Source organism: Lissotriton vulgaris, chromosome 11, assembly GCF_964263255.1.
Source record: "Lissotriton vulgaris chromosome 11, aLisVul1.2, whole genome shotgun sequence".
Taxonomy (NCBI): domain Eukaryota; kingdom Metazoa; phylum Chordata; class Amphibia; order Caudata; family Salamandridae; genus Lissotriton; species Lissotriton vulgaris.
In genome coordinates this window covers 176967408-176989014 of record NC_141699.1, presented here as the reverse complement: position 1 = coordinate 176989014, position 21607 = coordinate 176967408, and the positions used below count along the sequence as shown (strand labels likewise).

Sequence of the window (21607 nt, the reverse complement as noted above, 5' to 3'; positions counted from 1 at the left end):
TATTATTTTTTAACACATTTTATTCGTTTTCAAGTTAAGTATAGCTTCAAACATACAGATATTTGATCTTACTCATGTATTCTTACATCCTGTAAAGGTATGATTAGGACAGAGATATGCTACTGTGTTTTACAGCTATTATTGTACAGTAATTACTACATACAAGTATCAGGATTAAAATGTAAAAACTAGCAACATGCCCAACTCCAATCCCCCCCCACTCCCTTGCAAAACAAAACAAAAAAAAACAAATAAAACTAGCTGCCATGGTCCAGTCATCTGATTCGCCGGCCACATCTATGTGGGGTATTAGAGCACGGAAGAGGGAGATGGAGGGGGGGGGGTCTGGGGGGGGGGGCGGTCAAGAAATGATTGTCATGAATCCACTGTATGCTATTTCAGTCAATATGGTCAAAGACATTACGGAGGACCTCTGTATTCACTCTCCCTGGTCAACAATGGTACTCATTTTGAATTGTTCCACTAATTGGGCCCAATCCCTTGAAATTTCTTTTTTTCCTAAGCCCTCTGTACTCGCGCTGTAACGCCTCCCATTCTGCAGTGGCCCTCCTGACGACCTCCTCTCTCCAAGCTCCCTTACTTGATTGGGATTTCCAATGGTGTGTGAGGAATCTCTTGGCCAATAGTAGGGAAAGCCCCGTGAAGCAGCGCAATACCACCGCTGTTTTGTGGAGTGGGGAGAGTCCCATAAGGCATGCTTCAATAGTGGACCAAAAAGAACGCCCGGAGATTTGGGATAGACCCGCTGTTATTTCATTCCCAAACCCTTGTAAGGCAGGACAGGCCTAAAACTTATGAATGAAATTAGCATTAGTCAAATGGCATTGAGGACAGTCCGGGGAAGCCGTTGGGTACATTGTTTAAATCGTATGTGGTGTTTAGTAAACCCTGTGCAATTTCAACAGTTGTATAAGTTTGAATCTGGCATTACGAGAGACTTGTTTAGGATAATCTAGGACCATCGCCCACTCCTTGTCAATGAGTACTCTGGCTATGTCTCCCTCCCATTTCTGACAAAGGGACTGTAATGAGATGTCAAAGTGTTCCCTCAATCCTTGGTGCAACCATCTGGCCAAGTGGAGTGCCTTCGATATGTGAAAGGTGTATGGCTCTCTGTTTCACCAGCCAAAGCCGGTGTATAAAATGTGCAATTGCAGCATGGGTCAAAAACAGCATATGTGGTACTGCATTGACTCTCACAAACTCATCATAGGTATCAAGTTTCCATCCACGAACAGGGAGCCCACCGTCTCAACTCCAGCCTCCGACCACTGTATCGACCTGTTGGCCGATAGAACTCCCTGCAGGGCTGGTAAGCCACAGAGGGGAACATTTGGGGCCTATGGAATATGCACTTTGGAATATTTCTGTGCTAATTTCCAATAGCGTAGTGCTGTATGGAGAAGGGAGGGGGCATCCCTCCTTCTTCTGGATCTGGGACAAAGCAATGACTTCAATGATCAAAGCCTTAGCCACCCAGTTGAGTGTCCAATTTCAAACAAGTTATGGCCCACAAACCAATAAGCCAACCATTGCAACTGTCCGACTATGCAGTATTCCTTGAAATCTGAGGCCCCCATACCACCTTTAGTACACAGCAACTGAACTTTAGTGATGCTATCCTGTGACGCCCCATACCCCATATCAAACCTGTCAGTAATGTGTCCCGGGTTTAAAAGATCCATGCTGGAATCACCACTGGAAGACTCACAAATTGATACAGGAGTCTTGGCAACATGACCATCTTGGCCACTGCCAGCCGGCCAGCTGTCGTTAGTGGCAGGGTGTTCCAAAAAGCCACTTGCGACTTTAATGAGGTGATTGTACGGACCAAGTTACCGTCTATTGTATCTGTAGTGGATCTATATATTTGTATACCAAAACACTTAAATGTGACTGGCTCCATCTTAAGTTGCATTGCCCCTAACTGCAAGGATGGCAGGTTGCAATTATTATAAAAGGAGTATGCTATAGACTTCGAGGCATTCAGGTGTAGGCCAGATTTGGACCCAAATTGAGTCAGCAAGATAACTATGGGATGTAAATCTAAGTGCATGTCTTTAAAATATAGTAACATTTAATCGACATAGAGTGACACAGAGTGGGTCATTGTACCAACAGGTATACCATATGTCCCCATTACTTGGCGTAGATGTTGAACAAGGGGCTCTAATAGTAATACAAATAATAGCTGTGAAAGGGGGCAGCCTTTGTGCGTCCCTCAATAGACCTGATATGCTTGGGAGATATTGAATCCTGTTTTAGCTTGCCCTGTTGGCCTAGTGCAGAGGAGCTTTACCCAACGACAAAAAGCGGGAGGGAGCCCAAACTTTGTTAATATTACAAACATATAAGACCAGCTAAGAGTATCAAAACCTTGTCTAATGAGAGACGGCCTGCATTTTATAAAGAGATCCTGAGCCGCATGTAATAAAGCGAAGAAGCGACGAAGATTCATGGAAGTGCTACGTCGGGGTGTGAAGCCACACTGGTCAGTGAGCAGGGTAAGCAACCTTGACGCCAGAATTTTACTGAGGATATTGTATTCTGTATTTAGAATAGATAGGGGCCTATATGAGGAAAGGTCCGCAGGAGGTTTGACAGGTTTTAATAAGGAAGTCACTATAGCCTCCTTGGTTGTGGGTGGTAAGATCCCCTCCCCAAGTGAAGTATTATATAACTGTAGTAGCTTTGGGACCAATTGCGATGCAAACGTGGAATAGAACTTGATGGGGAGCCCATCCGAGCCCGGCGTTTTATTATGAGCGAGTTCCTTTATCGCTCCACGGATCTCAGAGGAGGTAAGAGGGGCAGCCAAGTCTTTAATGCTTGCACTTGACAGTTGGATGTGTTATGAACTCAAGGAATTCATCAGGTGATCCAGCTGCATACTGAGGAGAAGCCTTGTAAAGAAGCGTATAATAGTCCTAAAATTCCTCATCTATTTCTACCTGGGTGGAAACCAGTGTGTGATGTATGTCTCATACCACCAGTATAGGTGTGGGTGATGGCTGTGGTCTAACCAAGCATGCTAGAATGTACTGGATCTATCTGCCTCTGCACGCAAGTGCAAAGTATATGCATTCAAGTCAACTATTCTCAATCGCTCCAGCAATTCCGCATACTTCACTATAGCCTCCTGTAATTTTTCAAATTCACCTGCGTCTGTCTGGGCCTCCACTTCTAGTGATTGTAATGTTGCCTCTAGGTTCATAAGATCTTGAAGAATTTTATGTCTGGCACCCACCACCGTCCCCATTGAGACCCTGCAAATTGACACCTTAAAAGCCTCCCACTCCATAGACCTTGTTGTAGCCATACCCTCATTTTCCGCAAAATACGAGGTGATGGATGTTGCTGTGGTATTTCTAAAAACTGGGTCTTCTAATAATAAAGGCTGCAGGCGCTATATTGGGATCATAGCGGGAATTCAGCCCCAATTAACTGTCAATTCAAGTGAGTTATAGTCTGAAAAGGTTTTGCCTAAGTGCTGTGGGAAATAGATGGAAATAGGTCCGGTGTGCGGAGAACTCGATCTAGGCGAGTATGTAGGCCATGTGGGTGTGAATAAAAGGAGTATTCACGTTGGTTACTATGTTGGAGTCTCCACACATCTAGTAAGTTCCATCCATTTACCCATCGAGATAGGATCTTAGCCTGCAATGTCGCCACTGTTCCTGGTAGAGGAGGGTGAGAATGATCCAACCTCACATCAAGGAACGCATTAAAATCCCCTCCCAACACCCATGGATATTGCATCCATCCTGAGAGGGCATTCGACAGGCGGGAGAGAAAGGCCTCCTGATCTACCCATCCTAATATGATCACACCACCATGGAGGCTCTCGGAAAGTGCTTTTTTCTACTCTGGCTTGTGCTGCAACCCAGGGCTGCAGCACAAGCAGCAGTAGAAAAAGGCACTTTGTGCACAACCATGCACTGGGTGCCAGTCACCATGTGGTGCGTGGCACACATTGCATGCATTGTGGGGGGGGCACTACACGTGCCCCCAGGGTCACTAAGCAGGGGCCCATGGGGAACGGGGGCCCTGACCGGGCCCCCCAAAGTCTGTTTCCGTGTGGCTTTTTATGGCGGTGGTACTGCCATGAAAAGGCATTTGGAAAGGGACATCCTAATTCCTACGGCGGTGCCTGCGCAGGCACCACCTCCATTGTAGGAATAGGAGTCCCACCTCCGCCCCGACACCATCTTCGATCCCGTCGGAGGCAGCGTTCCTACACCCTGACCTCTGGGATCTTACCGGCTGCATCAAAATGTGGTGATCGGACAGTTGCCTTGGAAGTAGGGTGGGCCGCCACCGACGGCCTGTCAGTAGCAGTCCGCCCGCCAATGTAATTAGGACCTTAGTCTTAAGATGCTACTTTTTTTTTTGTTTTTTTAAAGAGGAAGTGGTTATAATATGGAAGGGTTCAAACCCAGACATGTTTTATGTGCTTCCCACTCCTATTTGTCGACTGTCCATTTACTTTTGTTAGCATAAATATAAATATTGATTATTTTGTGATTGAGATGTTGCATATACAATCCAATGGAATATTACAGGTGCATGTTTTAACCCTTTGCTTTCCTTCTTTCCAATCCCTACTTGCCAAAATGACACTACTGGTGTCACTAACATTGATGAGGAGTGAGTATGTGCCCCAAAAGTGTCTCCAGTAACCTCCGGCATGTTCACTAGATTTAGTTTTTCTGATGTTTCTAATCTTCTCAGGGCTAGATTCTATTGTAACTCACGTTTAGAAGTACTTGTTCCATAAATGGTCTTATAATCGTATTTCTGGGACCAGAGAATTTGCCCATATATATTTTTACTTTTAAAAGCTTTACTGTTTGCGGATTATGAATTTTGTTTTACTAAATTGCAACACAGTGCCAGTGAACCCGCGCAGTTTAAACTGAACAGTATTATTTCTTCCTTTGCCACAGGGAGGTCATTCAGCCTGATGTGATGGAAGAAATGGTAGTATCAAGTGTCATTAAACATTTGAACCTGGTTGATGGACTGCAGTCCCTGATAAACTTTCAGTATCGAGAAGAGCACTTGGAGGAATATGATTTGCTCTGTAAAATAATGGGAGAGACCTTCAAAAAATTAAATGCTATGGAGAGACAATTGCAGGTAGGATGCTTAGGAATAAGAAATAGTGCCTAACAGTCCATTTACTGACCCAGCAAGACTACTGTTGACGACTTGCCTAGTGGCCAGGGTTGCCGACTTTGAAACTAGGGAACAAGGTTTGAATTCTGGCATTATTTCAACATCCTCTGATTCCGAGAAAATCACTTAATCTCCCCTTGCCTTAAAACAATGAATCTGACCTTCTGTAATTTAATCTGGTTTTCATGTAAAGGACTAAAATACCCTCAGGCCAAGTTTGCACAATATAAAAACTGCAAACAATTGTCTGTCTATTGAGCAGTAGAGAGTTTTTTCTTTTAGGGTATTCTTAATTATAAGAACATGCCTAAACCCCTGTTTTTTGTTTTTGTTAGAGTGTCGCAGAACTGGAACAGAAATGGCAAAATGAGGTGGAGGATGCATTAAAGGGAAAGCTAGAAAACGATGCACCATTTTTTTACGATTATCATTTCAATGAGGTGAGTACTCAACAATAGTTTGTCTTTTTTAATCGTAACACTGACAAATATAATTTTTGATGAATATTAATAGATTTTTCAATAATTGACGAACATAAGCTGGGTTAACAAATTGTAATTAGAAACATTGCAGATTTAAAGATGAACTACTCTGTGTTAAGCAAAATAAAATGTAGTGCTGTGGAATACTAAATTTGTAATAACCTTTTTATACTTTAAGAAATATCTGATATTATGTAAAAAAAAAAGCTTGTTAGACTCCTGTTCAATGAGCCTCGGGACAAGCAGGAACTACAGGGTCCAACCATGTTGGTTGAGGCCTTTTACTACTGATGTCTCAGGGCCCGACCTCTAATGGATTCTGAGCAACTGGGCCAAGTACCCATCCAGCATTTGAATCAGGAATAATTGATCCGGGCAGTCCATCACTTCCTCTGGGGGAGGTGAATATAGGGTGGTGGACATTAACGGATGCAAGGATTTATAGAGCGTGCAGCTACTCCGTGTCCTGGTGCTATGCGATTGTAAGATCATAAAGAGTGCATAGAGACTAAAGTGTGAAAACCCTGGTCTTAAGTTTCTTTCTAAAAGGCCTCTTGCCTTCAATCTGATGCAGTTCAACAGGAAACCTACTTCAGGCTTGTGGTCCAAGAAGAAAGAAGGATCTGTCTCCTACATTTGTGAGTCGGACCCTAGGAAAGTTGGACAGATGACAACGTGAAGAGCGCAAGATTCTGGTGGGTTTATATAAATGAGGCATCCTGGATGACCGATGAACCGGACCAGAGTGGTTCATCGTTCTTTACATGAGAAGGGTTTTGAACAGGACCTGCTTGATAACAGGGAGCCAGTGCAGGTTCCTCAAATGTGGGAGACATGAGCTCCACTAGGTAGATTGAGCACCAGACGAGCTGCCACATTTTGGATCGTTTCCACTTTCCTCCCCAAATAGTTTGGTAGACCAGAATAAAGGACATTGACGTAATCCAGCCTGGACATAATCAAGGCCAGGATCACGGTTATCCTCACGGTATAGAGGAGAAATGCAGAACTTTTTTACATTACGGATAAAATCAGAACACGTGCCTACTACCATATTCATTTGGTTATGTAGTATCAGCGGTTTATCAAACTTAACTCTGAAGTTTTTTACGGCATCAGCTTGTAGGTTGGCTGGAGAGGCCCCTTCTGGGCAATTAGCTTGCAGGTTAAAATTGAAACTATAACGAAGCTGAGGACCTCTGTTTTATCAGTATTACATTTGAGATGGTCGATATTCATCCACTAAAAAATTGGTGATAAACCGGGTAAGCATTCTGGGCAATTGGTTCAGTCTTCCTCAAGGAAAAAACAAGCTGTGTGTCATTAGAATACAAAATAATCTTGGCCCCAAAAGACTCGACCAATGCCGCTAGAGGGGTCATATAGATGAGCATAGTATGGCTAAGGACCGTGCCCAGGGGCACTACTATCGAGACACAGCTGTTACCGGATGAAAAAGGCAGCATTCAAACTTCCTGGCATCTATCTTCGAGGAAAGATTTCAGGTACTTCAGGGCTGTGCCCGATGCCTATGTCATGAAGGCAGGCTAAGCAGCCTAGTTTGGCGACCCGTGTCAAATGCATCCAACAGGTCTAGCAGTATCGAGACTGCCTTTCCTTCTGCATCTAGTGTTCTTTTTATCAGTTCAGAGACTTCCAGAAGCACAGTCTCTGTACTGAATTTTGGCCTCGCCTCGTACTCATGGAACTAGTCACCTCTCCAACCCACTCTGCTGGACACACTCTTGGCCCCATCTTCTCCGCCAGTAACATCATCTCCTTCAGCCAAACCTCTGAGCTGCACTGGACCGACCACCGTTGCATCCACTTCTCCTTCAGCAAACCCACCGTATTCCACCACGCCCATCGCTACCCTTGCAGAAGTAGGAACAAGGTCACCGAAGACCAGCTCACCAGCTCCCTCAGCTAAATCCAACCACCGACATCCACAGGCGCCAACACCTCAGCACGCAACCTCCACCTAGGGATCTCCAAAGAAAGTCTCCGGCAAGCAAGCCAGCTGATTCTACCCTGCCCTTCAAGAGTCCAGACACACCTGTAAATGGCTTGAGAAAAGATGGAGGAGCAACAAGATCTTGAAAGCCCACGCTGCCATCGCACACTACTACCTCATCAGAACAACAAAGAAAATGGACATTCAGGAATGCATCAACGCCAACGCACACAAAAGCAAAGAACGCTTCACCATAGTTAAAGAATTTGCAAAACCCAGCACAGAGACAGCAGACATTACTCCCTCACAAGACCTCTGCAACAACCTCAGCACCTTCTTCCACCACAAAATCAAGTAGATCTACCACCGCTTCGCTGCCCAAGATACACCCACCCCTCCCCTCAACCATCGAACCCAACGATTCTCGACCCCAGCAGACCCTGCTCAGCTGGACCCCTCTCCCCTCTGACAACACCCTCAAGATCATGAAGAGCATCCACTCCGGTGCTCCCACCTGTCACCACATCTGCAACAGAGCCGGCACCTACATTGCCCTTGAACTCTATTGCCCTTTCAACTGCTCCGTCGATTCCGCCACCTTCCTGGAAGAGTAGAAACTCGCAGAGATCAACCCCCTACTGAAGAAACCCTCTGCAGACCCAATGGACCTCAAGAATTACATACCCATCTCTCTGCTCCCCTTCCCAATGAAGGTTATCAAGAAGGCCATCAGCACCCAACCATCCTGGACCTTTCCCAATCCGGCTTCAGAAGCAACCACAGCACTGAAACCGCTCTCCTTGTTGCTACAGATGACATCCGCACCCTCCTCATCCAAGGTGAGTATGCAGCCCTCATCCTCCTGGACTTCTCGGCTGCCTTTGACACTGTATCCCTCTGCACCCTCTGTGCGGAGTGCCTCAAGGGCTCCTGCCTGAGCACCACCCTCTTCAGCATCTTCATGACCCATTCTCGGCAACCACAGAATTGACATCGTCTCCTACGCCAACAACACCGAGCTGATTCTTACCCTCACTGTTGACCCCATAGCCTCCAAGAGCAATTTCCACAATGGGAAAAAGGCAGTTGCCACCTCGATGAAGGACAGCTGCCTCGAGCTCAACTCATCCAAGACTGAAGTCCTCATCCTGGGCTCCACCCCCTCCACCTGGGAAAATTATTGGTGGCCCACAGCCCTCGGAACACACCCATGGCCCAGGCATAAAACTTCAGCATCATCCTGGACTCCTCACTCTCCATGAACTGTCAAATCAACATAGTATCGTCCTTCTGCTTCCACATGCCCCCCTTGCTTTGAAAGATCTTCAATTGGATCCCCAACGAATCTAGGGAAATGGTCATGCAGGCGTTCATCAGCAGAAGACACGACTACGGCAACGCGCACGATGCCGGCATCACCCAAAAACTCATGAAGAAACTGCAGAACATTCAGAACACCTCCGCCCGACTCATCCTAAACATCCCCTGCCACAGCCACATCACCAGTCACCTGAGAGACCTCCAACAATTAGTCACTGCCTCAATTCAGGATGGACCTCAAGACCTGGCTCTTCAACTGAACCGCACTCCCAGCCCCCAGCCTCCCCCGCACCTTGAGACCCTTTTGGGTGAGTAGTTGCGCTATACAACTACCTGATTGATTGATTGATGATGGTACGGAGGGTCAGAGCTATTACAGGGATCAAGTGCAGAATTTCGAACATTTGATCTATTTTCTCTTTTTGCATTTGCCACACGAGGAAAGCACCATTTTCATGTGATGGTGGGTGTGTTTGGGTTATATTTATTCCCAAACAATATGGTTGTTTTCCTAGTTTGTGCTGCCAACGTTTCTCTGCCTAAAGTGGTGTTTTGGCCATTTTCCTATGAAGTATTTTGCTGTTTTTCTCACGTATAACATCTGGATCTGAAAAGGGTTTAAACAACACTTTCAATTCACCTTTTGTGATTGTTCACCTTAGATACCTTTTGTCCCCGATTGTTGTTTCTTTATCTGTTTATTTGGCAATTGGTTTCTTCAGTGTAGAAGATTGAGTCTTTCTGTACCTTGAAGCATGGTACTTTTGGTGTCTACTTCGCAACTGTCGTAAAACTCTTTATCGTCAATTAATAACTATCCAAATAGTCAAAATTGTTTGACCTTAGTGGCTTTTTTTCCTTACTGGGACATTCTTTAAGAGACATGTGACACCTTTCGAGTATATGTTAACTGCAGGATGGCACTGTTGCAACTGACTCTTTCTTTGGGTACCCATGACCGAAACAAGGAAGAGAGCTTCACTTCTTTCAATCTTTGACAGGGAGGCTCATATCAACCTAAAAAGCAGTGTCACTATGTCAGTTTACGTTGCTCTTGTGAAGTGATTGTTGCTCATTGGAAACCTGTTCTCCAGCCAATCGTAACAGCCCAATTCTCCTTAGTTTATCATTTTTTGTTTGTTTTGCTTATAGGTAGAATCGGGTAGACACTTTTCATGGGGCTTATCTATGAAATCTACTCCAGTAAAACAGGGGATGAGGTAGTTCCCAGATTTGAACTTTCTGAAGTGATGCAAGGTATGCAATTTTCAAGAGCTACACGAGGTTTCCATTTGAAAATGAAGAAAATACAGTCTTATTTCCAGTTTATACTTTTAAAGAACAGATCAAAATAGGTTCTTCTGTTTTACATGGGATTGTGGAAAGTGATGTTTTATAAAAATTGGTTACGCCAGTTTTTAATGTTCTACAATTATTATTATTATTATTATTATGTTCTTATATAGCGCCAGATTCGACCCCCGAAGGGGTATCTCTGTGCTTGCCTTGGGAACCCGTCCTGGCTTTTCCCTGTGAGATAGCCCCTACAGGGCATCCCCAAGGTGAAAGCCAGGCATCCCGCCGCGGGATGGGGGGGGGGGGCAATAGTCTAAAGGAGATGCCTTTCCCCGTTTACATCAAGTTAATTTGTGACTTAAATGTGGTCTACAGTTTTATTGAGACCATTTTTATATGACTAGACTCACCTTAATTTTTCCTTGCTTGGAAATACAAACTTCCCTAATTCCCAGAATTTGTTGTTAGTAGGGTAGTGAGGTATCTGCGATTAGATTGAGAATCCACCAGAAGGATCATTCTTGAGTGTTACTTGTTCTTCTGGTGGATACCTCTAAGCAGATTCCTCGCCTTTAGAGTAAAAATAAAAGCAATACCTCACAAGGCAGAGGGTCTGAGCAGTGGTCTCAGAACAAAAAGTCCTGCAGTGCAGAATGAACAAAGTGACCACCTCGTCAGACAGGGCTATCAGGCTATGGTACTTCATGAGCCTGTGTACTGAGGTCCATGTCACAGCATAGCAGATATAAAGAACAGGCACCCCTCATGCAAGTGTAGACCATACCCCTGGCAGACGAGTTTCTCAAGCCTTTGGAGACCCTGCATAGCCTGTTCTGCTTCTTAGAGGGATGATGCAAAGGGAAAAATTCTAGCAGGTTGATAGATTGGTCAGCGTGAAATTGCGTCATGACCTTATAGAGAGAAGTCACACTAGTCCTCAACACTTACCCTAGATGACGGTAGTTTAGGACAGCACCTGCAACTCACTCATTAGTTGTGCTGACGTAATGGCGATTAGAAAGTTTTCAGCGTCAAGAGCCCCAAGGAGCAGCTATGGATAGCCTGATCTTGACATTCCTTCTGTGCATGAGACTAAGGTCCCACTGGGGGCATCACACACGTTTTGGGAGAAAACATATGTACCAAACCTTTAATGAAACACGTCACATCTGGTGACTTAAACAAGGACGGTTGGTCATATAAACACAGAACTACCAAAATTGGCCAATAAGTAACTTCTGTCCACATCATTGCCTTTCTGGGCTAAGGAGAGAACAAGCTAAATATATTTGAAACATTCAGCTTGCAAGGGATTGGTGTCTCAGGCAGCATAGAGGGATTTCTTGGGAGGACGACAGGCAGCAAGTATAACATCCACCATCTCGGGCAGCAAATCAGACACAGTATACTTCCACTACTGAATCTGTTTGCATGTAGGTGTAAGTTGTGGAGGCTAGGTTACAGGATACTGTACTGCTGCTGAGACAGCAGGTTGTCCAGAAATGCAAGCCTGACCAGAGGGCAAAGGCTGTTTCTCAGGTGCTCTGGGTACCACACACTTCTGGTCTAGTGAGAGGCAATCAAAATGACTTAGACTCAGCCTTTCTTAATCTTCAGAACCCGAAACAGGAGAGGTATCATCAGGAAGGAGTATAGGAGTCCATCAATCGACTCCAACCATAATATGCCTCCCAAAGTGTGCCTTGTAGGAAACTCCAGCGTGAAAAACTGCTGACACCATACATTCCCCCTGGAGGCATATAGATCTAGCCAGGACTCCTCACCCACAAGTGTTTGAGGACACTCTGTACCCCCTTGAAATGGAGACATCACTGGTGACCTGCTTGGCGATGCCTGCTTAGTTTGTCTGCTCTGGCATGGACCCTTGACTGGTAGTTGGTGACCAGGAAGCAGGGTTGATATGAAGCGGGCTCTCCCCAGTCACCACTGCCCCAAACCAGAAGGGACACATCTGTCACAGCTGTGAGTTTGGGGTGGGTAAGAGAAAGCATCATACGTGGGTCAGGGTGGTAGTAAATGGCCACCACTGCAGTTCTTTAGCCATTTCTCTTGAGACCCAATTCAGAGAGGCAGCCCTGATACTGACCCCACAGGTCTGCTTTCTTTAAAATCTCTCCAGCACTAAGTCTACCTTATTCCCAAAGAGTCTGAACCCACCCTAGTGCATATCCATGGCCCTGCATATCCATTAGAAATGCTTGCACATAGCTAGAACATCTAGTCAACTTCATCCACACATGCCTTCTGAGCACAACAGGGATGCCAAGAGCCCTGCCAAAGCAATCAGTAGTATACAGTCCCTCATGGATCACAACTTAGCCGCATCCTCTCCTTCATGTACTGTCTGATGTCCTCCAGGACCGCTGGCAAGATCTTGCAGGCCATGTCCACTGGCAAGATCGTGCAGGCCATGTCCACAGAGAATGCGTGTATCTGCCTAGTATAAACATACCGGATTGTGGACCTGTGGGCCAGGCTACTGGATGAAAACATGCTTACCAAGAGCATCTTCCAATTGGATTTCCCATATGGAAGAGGTGTGGGCAAGAAATTAGGATGGTTCTTACTAGTCGCGGCCTGTACAATGATTTCTCTTCAGTATAGGGTGTTTGGTTAGGAATTCTGGATCAGCCGGCCCAGGTCTATGTCACCAGGATCTTTGGTGACTGACAGGCAGGCAAGAACATGGCGTGGGTTTAACGGCATCAATTAGGGCATTAGATTATATGATGGCAAGAGACCGAGGATGTCACCCTGGTAAATTTCTGTTGGAACATTTCTTTTTGTCACAATGAAGGGAAACTGCAGATCTAGTACCCTGCTCTCTCTGGACAGCTGCTGCAAACGAGGCACTTTCTTCCATTAGTACCCCATGTAGTGAGTCAAAGTACATTTCAGTGGAGTGTTTAGCCCATTGGCATTTTGCATATTTAAGTATAGTGCGTCATCGGTATAGTAAAGGGATAGTAATCCATCTCCCTCTCCTCATCTGTGTCCTGGGGCATGCTGAGTGTTTCTTGCATGGGGACAGAGTCCTAACCAAAAAGAGAATGGAGCGAGTCTGCATAATGACTGGTTGCATTTTCGTCATCTTGTAGTACAGTATAGGTAAGCATCAGACTGTCGCCGGTCAGGCCCGTATTTTATATTGTATATTTCTGTGGGTTGGCAGGGTGGTAGCCGGCTTCACTACTGTGAGGGCCAGTTTTGTTGCTGGGTACCTGCCGGCCATGTTCCACAATTTAAAGTAGGCTTTAAAATCATTTGGTTTTGCATTATTTGGAAGCACTGAAAGTAGGAACGTGGCCGGCCTGTCCCCAGCAACAAAACTGCCCCCCCCTCATCCCATACCCCCCCAACCCCTCCCCCCTCCCCCCCCCCCCCCCACCACCATCAGTTAAACCGTCCATCCTGCCAGCTTCCCGAAACACCTGGTGCTTGGTAGATCAGTCTACCCTTTTCAGTGTTTGCCACAGGCGTTGACACCTTCAGTCTTCAGTTGCACATGTTGTCTGTTGGTTTTGGTACTGTAGGAACCGGTGTGAATGTTTGGGCCTGTATGGAAGTCTGTAGTAGAGTTAGTACAGATCTTGTGATGGGTCCCAGGAGAGCAGACCGATTCAGGGGAGGCCCTGCCAGTAGTAATGACTGTAGATCCCCTGACTCTGTGGCACGCGAAGGCACACCAGAGAAAGCTTAACTATCACTAAAGATATGCAGCATGGCCTTCTTGAAGGCTACTACCTGCTGCGGGATCAAAGATGGCCGAGTGAACTTAGGACATGTCGGGATCAGCTGAAGAGTTGGTTCTTGAACCGGGGACGTTGAAGGAGTGCAACATGTATTGGGATAGCCTTGTTCCTTCTTTTTTGAGCTAGAGTGATGGAATGAGGTTGAGTCATACTTTGTCTTTTTGTGTTTGCGTTTTGGACAATAACTTATTTGAGGACTTTAAGCAGGAAGTGGATCATTTGCAGAAATGTCCTGGATAACAGGACTGAGTCCAGCCTGAACTTGGAGCGGAACCTGAACTTTGTCTGCAAGTATTTGGTGATGTAGAGCTTTGCCGCACAGTCCCAGATTGCCTTTGAGTGCACAAAGGAGCTAATGCCTCAGGCCCCAAAAGTACACCTCTTACCGTTCTGTGAGCAGCATCTGCTTCCTGCAGTCCTTTTGGGGTTTGAGTATCAGTTTTTGTAAGGGACATGATTCCCTAGCATACGGTCTAAATGTTTTGGTAAGAATGGTGAGAGTGGAGCTCCATAACTGCATCAGAAGATACAAAAAGTTAGGAACTGATGTCGTCACAGGGGTGGCTCTGATATGTGGCTCCGCTGCAACACTTTTGGGGTGGTACAAAGCCTACGCAGAGCTACACAACACCACTTGCCTGCAGGTGGGAGTACTTTTGAAATTATCTGGACCAAGACTTGTGCCTGGGTGATTCTAAAGGTGAAGAATCTGCTGTTAGATATATTAGTTAGAACATGTGATCCTCATCATAGCTTTCCTGAAATAAAAAATATTTGTGGTATGTTAAGAACATTGAAACCTTTATAAATGGAGATTCTGGCACAAACACAAACACAAATGCACAAACCTCCCCCATTGTCGTTTTTTGCCTCAATTGTATACGTGTAGCTATTATTACGTGGTCTACCCTATAGAAAACGTGTTCTTGTACAATGTACATTGTCTTCATCGTATGCAACCACATACTGCTTATGAGGATTCATGCAGTATCACTTAGTTGTGGGTACCTAGCCCTCCCATATTGTAAATCTGTGTAGTGTAGCTAAATTGAGTGACTCCCCTGACGTCCGCTTGCAAGTAGCTTGCTTAGACATTAAACATGAGATAATGCATCCTAGCACATTAATCACATTTCATTTCAGTTTGTGGCAAACTGTTTTAAATGTGTATTAGGTTTGCCATGTATAGGATCTCTATTATTTTTTTACACAGAGAATTGTGTAAAACTATGTCCAATGTTTCTTATTTCCTGCAGGGCAAGTTTAAAGAATTAGAACTTTTATGTTCCATGAAGGAGGTTCCTAATGATGGCTGTGATCCAGAAAACATGGTTCTAGCTTTAAGGTTGGTATGACCTAATTAAAATATTCCAGTATACCATATCTGTGGCTTTTGAGCTCATTGTTATACTTCATATTAGAATCCACCATATCCTCTTACTGTACTTTTGTCTTTGCGCCAGTGGATATGAAGACAAATAACAGAAGCATTTAGAACTGGTCATAAGCAGGAGCAGCATCTTTCAACCACCTAATTTATCATTTCTGTGATTTCCTTCTTAACATTGCTCTACAGATCAAAATTGTAGCACTTACTATAAAAAAAACAAAATTAAGAAATCTATAATTACACTTCTGTGCAACAAGCTTAAAAAGTACTCAGGAAAGCATATCCGAAGCAGACACTCCAAGGCCTTCCATTTGGGAAACATCAAGCCGTTACTTTGCTGAGGACACCAAAAATTAAGTGTCATGTAGGTTATCTTGGGATGCAGCAAAAGTGGTCATCGGCTGTTAACTCATCAATCGCTGCAACATTCTTAAGACACACGAAGGAAAAAAGTATGACTGGAGTACTGGTCTAGGATAAAATATGAATACATTTGTTTCGGCAAACAATGATCCATTTTGATTTGTTCTATGTTTCTTGAAACAAGTTGTGTCATTGTTCCTTAAAACATCATTTGGAGGATTCCACTTATCTAGCCATGGCATCATTATTGCTTTTTATTGTTTTCTAATAATAGTTCTTATTATGGGTCTAGTACTGACGGTGTTTCTCCATGAAGAGGATGTAGAAGGACTCTTTTAATGATGAGACCATGTTTCTGCTAATTATAACCTACTTACTTTATTTTTTTTTGCAGAGAGAAATTCTTTCAAGAAGTGCATTCTCTTACTCCAAAATCCACGCATCTTATGGCAAAAACAAAAACACTAGTTAAAAGTTTGATGAATAGAGCTGAGTTGCTATTGCATGTGACAATAGCAGCGCAGCCTAGTATCACAAGAAGTATATCTGGCACACCAACTGAGGCACCAGGTACTTAGTGCATGGTTTACTTTGTAAACATATTTTTACATTGAAATGGTGGCTAAGAATATATCTCCCTAATTGTTTTTCTTAACTTGTGCATGTTTCCCTGCATTGACAGTCAGAATATGTTAGTAACTTGCTTTTATGTAGTGCTTCTTTTCAGAATGTTTGCATTTATGGCCACTTTAAGTAACAGATGTTTTTATTTCCCAATTTAATGGTGCGGCATTTAAGTTCAACCTTCTGGAATAAGGCTTAACGACTCACTATTGCCATCCTTGGCAAGACATGTTTTGATAGGTACTTCTAACTGCAGGTTGCTCGCCTTAGAATATCACCCTCGAGGCAGACTACATCTGGATATGTTTTGCATAACAATGCTCCTGTATCCTGCTAGGTGGCGTACAAGTATATAAGCGCTACTGCTGTGCACTGACATCAACTCCTTTGCCTCCATTCTTTATGAAACAGATCCAGAGCTCCTCTCCTGATTTTGTCAGTTTTCAGTTGACTTATTAAACGGTTTCACAATGTGCCAGGGAATGATGTCCCCTTCGAAAAAGAAATGTTTGAAGCCATGCAGGGACTACTGAAAGCAGATGTCAATCACAGACTGTCAGGAGGTGTGTCTTTTGTGTGGGAGATCCATACAAGACTCTAAATCATGTGATACTTGCACACTGAGGCTCTCAAAAGCAATCTCTGATTAGGAGTCAAAGTTGTATGAAGAAGTCATGGCCTTTGTGTAGTCCTGCTCCAAGTTGTGGCACTGGACTCTGTCCTTCAGTTGTTCCTGTGAACTTTCAACTTTGAGGTCAAAGTCCTCTGTTAAGTCCAAGTCCAAACGAAGGCATAAATAAGCAAAGTGAGACTCTACCCCACTCTAGCTTCAAAGGTAATGTGCGAGTGCATCATAATGTAAGTCATGATGCAATTGCATGCTCCACTGTCACCAATCAGTAACCTGGTGCTGACACGGATGTCAGACCACAAACCCATTCTAACTCAACTATCAGCAGATACTCTATTCTCTTTTTAGCTCTTACTCCAATCTTATTCCAGAACAGCGAGCACCCCAGGATTCCAATGATGATGGAGCAGGAGATGACCTGCTTATAACATAGTTTCATGATTATAACTTCCACTTAAGCCATGCGTTTATATGCCTTATCCAGAGCAACAGTTGACGAAGATGCAAATGTACGAGACTTCTTTGCAGCAGAAATTATCACTGAAGCAGGAGGGGGATCTGAACTCACAATGACCGGGTCTCAATCTGGTACCTTGTATTTGGCATCCCTGTTGTGCTCAGAAGGCATGTGTGGATGAAGTTGACTAGATGTTCTAGCTATGTGCAAGCATTTCTAATGGATATGCACCATCTTAACGGAGGTGCTTCATTCCCCTTCTTCGGTTGTAGAGCCAATGCTGCCTCTTAACAAGGCTATTACTGAGCCAGTTTTAGAGGTGTGGTGTAAGCCCTTTTCTTCTCCTGCGGTATCAAGGACTGTAGCAAGAAGGTATAGGGTTGCTCCTGGGAAATCAGACTTTTTGTCTTCACATCCATCTCCTGAGAGTCTGGTAGTTCAGGCAGCCTGCTACAAGCAATCTACCGGAGCCTTCCCTCAGGTACCAAGTGATAGGGAGTCAAAGAAATTGGACCAATCAGCAAAAAAGGTTTTCTCATCGGCCAGCATGGCTTTAAAATCTACGAATGCGACATGCCTTCTGGGGCGTTATATTCACGCTCTTATGGACTCCACAAAGCAGTTGGTTCCAAAGATACCTGTAGAGGATAGGCAGAACTTCAGTGAGGTTCTTGCAGATAAGCAGGCTGCCGCTCGCAAGGTAATCCAGAGCGGTTTGGATACGGCGGACTCTGTGGCAAGGGTCATGGGTTCATCTGGCTACTAGGAGGGCTGCTTGGCTGAAATCTTCGGAGTTTTCTCCTGATGTGCAGTCAACTTTGATCGATCTTCCTTTTAATGGATCTGGTCTGTTTGGCAAGAAGGCAGACACAGCCTTGGAAAGGTTCAAAGACAGTAAGGCGACTGCTAGGTCTCTAGGCCTACAAACAAAGGAACTTCAAATAAGAGATTCAGAGGATTCGGAAGGTCTTCCTTTCGCTATTATAAACGGCCACAGCAGCAGCAGCAGCAGCAGCAGAATTCCCTGTACAAATCCTACAGGGGCAGAAATAGGACCCGTGGTCAAGGTCGTCAAGCCTCCTCTTCCTCCTCTTCCTCCTCCTCCTCTTCCTCCTCCTCCTCCTCCTCTTCCTCTTCCCACCCCCCTCTCGCCACAGCAAAGCAGCCCTAGATCCACTATTCTGGATAATGTCAGTCCTGTGGGGAGTCGGCTTATTCATTTTCAGCAAGATTGGGAATCGGTCACATCAGACCTTTGGGTTCTCAATCTTGTAGAGAATGGGTATGCTCTTCCGTTTCGGGAATTTTCCCCAAATTATCCTCCTTGCCAAGGATTTGGCTCGGAGGACCACCTACTTCTCCTGCAGGAGGAAGTCCTGGCATTATTGAGAAAAGATGCGATAGAGGTGGTTCCGGAGCAGGAAAGGAGTCAGGGATGCTACTCCCGGTATTTCCTGATCCCCAAAAAGGATGGCAGACTTCGTCCAATCCTGGACCTCAGGATTTTGAACCTCTTTCTGAAGCAGGAGAAATTCAAGATGCTCACCCTTGTGCAGGTTCTTTAAGGGCTGCAGCAAGAGGACTGGATGGTGTCGATCGACTTGCAGGATGCGCATTTCCACATTTCAATCCTGAAGTCGCACAGGAAGTATCTCCGTTTTATGGTAGGATCGCAACATTACCAGTTTGCGGTTCTTTCGTTTGGTCTTACTACTGCACCTCGCGTCTTCACAAAGGTGATAGCGGTGGTGGCAGCCCATCTCAGGAGGTCGGGGATTCCAGTATTCCTCTATCTGGACGACTGGCTCATCAAAGCAGAGTCGCCAGAGAAGGTGCTTCATCATCTGCAGATTACAACTCAGTTGTTGTACAGGTTGGGTTTCTCGATAAACGTGCCCAAATTTCACCTGGTGCTCTCTCTGCGCAACCTATTCATAGGTGCGTTACTGGATACCACTGTGTGTCCGGCATTCCCTCCTCCACAAAGATTCTCGACATACAGGAAATGATTCCTTTATTTTACAATGGGGCGGTTGTTCCAGTCCCGAAGGTCGTTTGTCTGCTTGGTCTGATGGCTTCCTGTATTCTGTTGGTCAACCATGCTCGCTGGCACATGAGGGCACTCCAGTGGTTTCTCCGCAGGCAGTGGTATCAGCACAATGGAGATCTCAGGGAGTCAGTGGGGATCTCCAGAGAAGCTGCGGCGGATCTATCTTGGTGGAGCGTGGAGGGCAATCTGTCTCAAGGAAAGCCCTCTCATCTGCCTCCATCAGTGGCCACAGTGATAACGGATGCATCCACCCTAGGGTGGGGGGCTCATCTGGGGGATCTGGAGATCAAGGGTCTTTGGTCTCGAGAGGAAAGGTTGCTTCACATCAACCTTCTAGAGTTGCGGGCGATACGTTTGGCACTCAAGGCCTTCCTTCCCTTCACGGTCAGTCGGTTCAGGTCCTAACGGACAACACTACAGCGTTGTGGTATGTCAACAAACAGGGAGGAGTGGGATCGCATTGTCTTTGCAGAGAGGCTCTGCGTCTCTGGTCCTGGGTTCAGGACCATCAGATTTGTCTGATGGCTAATCATCTGGCCGGAGTTCTGAACATGCGTGCAGACAGTCTCAGTTGGCAGTTCTCAGCCGACCACGAGTGGAGGCTTCATCCGGAGGTAGCTCATCACATCTTTCGTACGTGGGGAACTCCTCAGGTGGACTTGTTCGCCACTCACAAGAATGCTCACTGCCCGTCTTTCTGCAGTCTCCAGTATCGATCCCGGGAGCTTTGTGGGGCGCGTTTCAGTTGAGTTGGGACTCACAACTCCTTTACGCGTTTCCTCCCATACCCTTTATTCCTCGGGTTCCGAGGTTCCAGTATCCGATGCAGGTAAACTGACCACGAAACTGGTGCAACACTTCCAAGAGTTCAGATACACCCCGAGAGACATCCGGTGGGTGGTATTGAAGAAAGTGCAAGGAGACTAGTTCAATATGGATAGGAGACTTAGCACGAGAGAAGCCAGATGGATTTACCAGGAGGGAGCGGACCACCTGGGCCTCAATTACTTTATTGATTGGGGAAAGGTAAACACTTAAATACCACTATGTTTTAGCGAGTACCTAGGGAGAACAGGACGAACACAGCCATACATAATAACTTTCTGATTCTACATCTAATGTAGATACAACTAGACACGTAGACATGTCTTTGTCTTTTGATACACCTTCAACAAATCTGAAAGCACTGTACAGTACTGACATTAGATTTGAAGCATGAATATTGATAGCCTGAGTAAGTAGTAAAGTTTATCACCCCAATACCATCCAGTAAACACCAAGGGTGAACAGGATGCCTTTAGACACTTATGACAGCTTTCTCATTTACAGATAACCATAGGGCAAATATGGAAGCTGTGGTTGTTCACTGGCACACCCTCAATAAAGTTAAATAAAGTTATGTAGATTCAAATGCAGTGTAAGGTTTTTTGCATTTAGAACGATATCCGGACATTGACAGCCACAGCAGGTCACCTGGCGTCATGTACAAATGATCGAACACAAGGCGGGCTACTCACTCAATTTAACGGCACAGGCATATGTAAAATGAGCAAAGTGTCGGTGCTCTAGTCATTTTTCCACAACTGGTCTCTAGTAGACCGGTTAAATATAAATTGCACATGAGTCTTTAATTAAAAGAAAAAGTATGTATGCATGGCTCTTAATACTTTAATTCCTGGATGCCTGTACCCTGGATACCACTGTGCTGTATGGTATGGCAAACATTTCAAGATGGCGGATACATTCCCCCGGACTTTACATTTTTGGCACCCACGATCATGTGATTACGTGATGACGTGGGTATCCCAACGAGGCTATAGAGTAGCTGGTAGAACCGGAACCCGAGCGGTGCAGAGACAACGCTCCACGGCACACGAGATCCCGGTGAGTTCAAATCAGCGCATTCAGTAGCAGTAGCACATAGACATAGTGCAGAACTATTAATTGATCCATGCGTGATTAGTACCCTAGCAAGTTGAGCCAGATAATATAATATATGATGACGGCATAATCCGTATTGGCAGGCTAACGCTGGGAGAAATGAGTAGAGCATCCCCTTAGGAGCATG

At 45.2% G+C, this 21607-nt stretch overlaps 1 protein-coding gene across 1 annotated transcript in view; it reads left to right on the top strand.

Moving 5' to 3' along the window:
• The window catches only part of HECTD4 (HECT domain E3 ubiquitin protein ligase 4), a 2691195-nt gene that overhangs the window by 692428 nt on the left and 1977160 nt on the right, over positions 1 to 21607 (top strand). The window contains exons 26-29 of the mRNA XM_086943079.1: positions 4968 to 5160; positions 5535 to 5639; positions 15281 to 15369; positions 16172 to 16347. Coding sequence (XP_086799205.1) covers positions 4968 to 5160; positions 5535 to 5639; positions 15281 to 15369; positions 16172 to 16347 — 563 coding nt within the window. The remainder of the gene's footprint in view (positions 1 to 4967; positions 5161 to 5534; positions 5640 to 15280; positions 15370 to 16171; positions 16348 to 21607) is intronic.